At 47.8% G+C, this 5000-nt stretch overlaps 1 protein-coding gene across 2 annotated transcripts in view; it reads right to left on the reverse strand.

The window, feature by feature from the left end:
* Nucleotides 1–102: 102 nt before the first annotated feature.
* LOC138863208 (nephrin-like) overlaps nt 103–5000 on the reverse strand; it is a 53632-nt gene continuing 48734 nt past the window's right edge. For both annotated transcript variants that reach the window (XM_070127341.1, XM_070127342.1), the window contains 4 exons: nt 4669–4842; nt 3734–3849; nt 639–2025; nt 103–250 (listed from right to left, as the gene is read on the reverse strand). In XM_070127341.1, the coding sequence (XP_069983442.1) occupies nt 195–250; nt 639–2025; nt 3734–3849; nt 4669–4842 (1733 nt within the window). In that variant the 3' untranslated portion in view covers nt 103–194. The remainder of the gene's footprint in view (nt 251–638; nt 2026–3733; nt 3850–4668; nt 4843–5000) is intronic.

A 5000-nucleotide genomic window follows, 5' to 3' on the forward strand; every position in this document is an offset into this window, starting at 1 on the left:
TAAAACTCTAAAATCGGTAATATAAAAAGAATACTTAGCCATGACATACAATTCCACACGTTTTCATATGCAACAATTACCTCCAAACGTCGGAGAGCTCACCTGGCCTCAGCCCCGGGCGTCTTGCATGACATCGACCTTCACTCGTTCTGCAACATCACTCCCCCAGCGCCTCCGTTCACTCAACCTACGTACTATGTGGTTGAGTGAAGATCTTGACCACACAAAGCTAGTTCGGTAGCAGGTAGGCCTACGAGAATCAACAGATCAATATGTATATATATGTGTGTGTGTGTGTGTGTGTGTGTGTGTGTGTGTGTGTGTGTGTGTGTGTGTGTGTGTGTGTGTGTGTGTGTGTGTATGTGAAGATTCAAATCCATTCTTTTAAAAGTTTTATGACATTTTTGTACTATGTGAACAAATATTCGTTCACGGATCATGATATATATAAAGCTCCATTTTGCACTGAAAACAAAAATGTTTTAGGATATTTATAGTTACGTTATATATACCATGAGAAGAAATATTGCCCACGATATCTAAAATTCCATCATATTTCTGTTTTATGATTCAAGTAAATCTTTGGATCCTTAAAGTTAATATGAGTAAAAAATTGACGGTTCAGGGTATCTACTCACTCTCGGCAACGGAGGACAGTCCACATCTCTCTTCGCAGCAGTTGGTCTGGAGAGTATAGAGACCGGATGGGTCCAGCACGCCCGAAGGCTCCTGCGGGACCGAGTGTTGCAGCTGATGGGCGCCTTGAGGGCAGTGGGACGGGTAGTGGGGCGAGTACTGGTGGTAATGGGGATGGACGTCGAGTTGGTGAAGCTCGGGGGATGCCTCGACGTGACGGTAGGATGGCGAAACCTCCTGATGGTGAGGCGGCGGTCTGTGGGTTGGGTGAGAGGATGGACGCTGGGCTGGATGCTCGAAGTCTGGATGACACTCCACCTGCGGCCGAAGGTGAGGCTCCTTCTCGCGCTGTCGGAGGTCCTCGCTGTCTTCGCCGTGGGGGTAGAAGCTCTGTGGGTGATGGAGTGGCTGTAGCGGATGGTCGAGGACCTGGTGTGCCGTGTACTTCTTAAAATGCTGCTGGTACTGAGGGTCGTGTGGATAGGAGGGCTGTGAGGTGTGGTGCTGCGGGTGCGGAGGCTCTTGCTGGTAACAAGGGCAAGTATATTGCGTTGGATGGGTGTTCTGCTGCACATCCTGCTGAAGCCGCTGCTCTTCGTACTGCTGTTGGATGTGTGGTTGTCCATGGAAAATGACCTGACTCGAAGGCCGAGCTGTCGTGGCAGGATTGTGTCTGGGCGTGGGCGGCGTGCCCGAGTGGTGCTGAACCACACTGGCTCGGCGTGGACTGGAGTCGGGCGAATTCACGAAGCGAGAACCAGGAACATGTTTCTGACATGAAGTGTACTGTGTGTGAGAACCCTCGTGCACCGCTGTGGATTTAGCATTTGCATCTTTTATGTCTCCCTCTTGCTCTTCCTCGTCTTCTTCGTCCTCGGGAAACTCCGGGATGACCTCCTGGCACGAAGGAACCTGCCGCGGAGGGAGCATCATCTCGTACGAGGTCAAAGTGGTCGGACACACATCGGGGATGTTTGAGGACTGACACACCGATCTCGCCCCTAGATTATCCTGCTCCGCGAACTCTCCGAAGGACGACGGATTCATAACTCGGCTGCAAGAGGCGTCGCTGTAAGCACACTGCTCTTGCTTCGTCGGGGCGGGACTCTTGGTCGAGACGACGCTGCCATCCGAAGCCCGGCGCTGTTCGTCGTGTGCGTGCGCTGCGTGTGCGTGCGGCGGCGTCACGTGGATCTGCGGCGGCGCTATGCGGGTCTGGGGGTAAGGATCCTCCTGCGAGCTCGCGGGGCCTTCCAGCGACGTGGCTCCTTCCTCGGACACGTTGAGGACCTGCACGCACAGGGGCTCCGAGGACTTCTGCGGGGACCCGAAACTCGCTCGCAGTGTGTTCGTGCTCGTCCCCTCGCTGTCCGTGTCTCGCCTGACCTGCTGGATCCGGCGACAGGGACTTCGGTAAGAATGGTATAAACGTGCTATATTGAGACCGATGATATATAGTCAGAAATGAAAAGATAGAAAAAGAATAACAGAACATCTGGGATCATTCATTCTTTTTTTTTTATAATATGGACATAAAATCCCCAGAAAAAATTACCAATTCCCTTGTCCCTTTTTCATAAGCCACTGAATCCCGACAGTATTATTTGTGCTTAATAAGTGAAATATACAGCTTGCCCGACAGCTAATATGCAATCGTGATTGATTATTATCGTTCTGGGTTCATTGCTAATTACAATAGCTATGATATTTTAAATAATGATGATAATGATTCTGATAATAGTACTAACACTATCATTAGTAATGATGGTGGCAATAGGGATATTAATAATGAAAAATACTGGTAATAATAATGATAATAATAATGATAATAATCACAAAATGATAATAGTGATAATAAACACAATGAAAGTAATATCAAATGCCATTGGTATTCAATAGTAATAATGGTGATACTGTTGCCAACAATAATGTTTTATTTACGTCTAGCGGAAGTTTGGTGCTAATGAAGTAAACGACAGAGGAAGTACGGACAATGAAATAATTCTTGGGGTCTTTACTTTGCCACTTTCTTCTCCCAGAGCTGCTTTCTCATTAAGCGATAATATATTACGAGGGAGAAGAGCCACGACTGATTAGTAGTGCGAACAGTCTTTGATATGATGATAAAAACACACACACACACACACACATACACACACTGTAAACACACGCATCCTCACACACACACACACACACACACACACACACACACACACACACACACACACACACACACACACACACACACACACACACACACACACGGTCACACATTTACAGACACACACGCGCGCACGCAACAAAGCATAGAACAAGAACACAGCAAGAACAAGAAGAAAGACAGAGAGAGAGAGAGAGAGAGAAAGAGAAAGAGAAAGAGAGAGAGAGAGAGAGAGAGAGAGAGAGAGAGAGAGAGAGAGAGAGAGAGAGAGAGAGAGAGAGACTTGGCAGAGAGAGAGAGAGAAACAGAGATAGATAGAGTAAAAAAAAAAAAAAAAAAAAAAACCAGCAAAGGCAAGACGCGAAGTCAGGAAAGAAATGGGCGCCGAGACTTTTCTCCCCGAATTATGCTCTCGACATTTCAGGCTCAGGACAGACAGTTAAGAGCCAGGGGGAAACGCTATATCTAGGAGTGACTTTACAACGAGGAACAAATCTGCAGGTACACACACTTACAGGTACGGAGGCGAAGGTACGGTGCATCTACGTGGGACTCGGGCGTAGGTACACACACTTACAGGTACGGAGGCGAAGGTACGGTGCATCTACGTGGGACTCGGGCGTAGGTACACACACTTACAGGTACGGAGGCGAAGGTACGGTACATCTACGTGGGACTCGGACGTGAATATTCAACGGTACAAACACACAGAAACGTACCTGGTACTCCGGGGGAGGTACGCTGGGGTTGAGAGACATGAACAGGTACACACTTACAGGTACGGAGGCGATGGCACGGTGCATCTACGTGGGACTCGGGCGTAGGTACACACACTTACAGGTACGGAGGCTACATGCACCTACGGTACGGAGGCTACATGCACCTACGTGGGACTCGGACGTGAATATCCAACGGTACAAACACACAGAAGCGTACCTGGTACTCCGGGGGAGGCACGCTGGGGTTGAGAGACATGAGGTCCCCGTAGGTGGTCGAGCCCGGCGTGGTGGAGGGAGTGTACACGCTGTAGGTGGTCGGCTTGCGGGCGTTGGCTGCGGGAGACGAGGGGACGGTTGGGGTGAAGAGATAGGAGGGCGTGGTCGTCCTCTCTGGTTGGCTGTGCGGGGCTGCAACCGTCAGGACGCACTGGAACACACGCGCACGCACACGCACATACATACACGCACGCACTCACACACACACGCATGCACGCACGTATGCATTTACACACACACACACACACACACACATACACACACACACACACACACACACACACACACACACACACACACACGCATGCACGCACGTACGCATTCACACACGGACACACGCGCGCGCACACACACACACAAACACACACACACACACACACACACACACACACACACACACATATATATATATATATATATATATATATATATATATATATATATATATATACATACACATATATGCATATGCACACAGACACACACACAGACACACAACACAGACACAGACACACAGACACACACACACACACACACACACACACACACACACACACACACACACACACACACACACACACACACACATATATATATATATATATATATATATATATATATATATATATATATATATATATATATATATATATAACATGATTACTAATGAAACAGAATTCGAAATACCTTTACTTGGCAAAAACTCTCACGCACACGCAATGTTCTCGTTGTGAAACCCAGAAAAGCCAACACATGAATACACAAAATATCCCTCAATTCCCTAACTACGTCCAAACTTCCCAACAAGAGAAACGCAAAGAAAAACAAATAAAAACACAACAAAGAAAAACAACAAGCAAGCCCTCGCATGCTTACCCGCGTTCTTTTTGAAGACGTAGCGCCGAAGGAAACACGAAACGATAACAATGTTGAGGATTAAAAGCGCTGCGCCGGTTAAGCAGATGATGATGAGGATGAGGCGAGGAACCCTTTGCTGAGACGCGCCTCCCATGCTGCTGCTGCTGCTGCTGGCGGCCTCCTCTACCACACCTTGGAGACATAGGAGGACAGTTACTAAGAGTATTATGATGTGTATTAGCCTTGCTCGGTGTTCTGTGTGTGTAAAAGGTAGTTGGCGTCGTTTATTTTAACTCGTTGGGTAGTTTGTGTATTTCATTTGGTATGCTCGATTGTGTAAAACGTTTATT

The sequence above is a fragment of the Penaeus vannamei genome, chromosome 11 (genome assembly GCF_042767895.1).
Source record: "Penaeus vannamei isolate JL-2024 chromosome 11, ASM4276789v1, whole genome shotgun sequence".
NCBI classification, from domain to species: domain Eukaryota; kingdom Metazoa; phylum Arthropoda; class Malacostraca; order Decapoda; family Penaeidae; genus Penaeus; species Penaeus vannamei.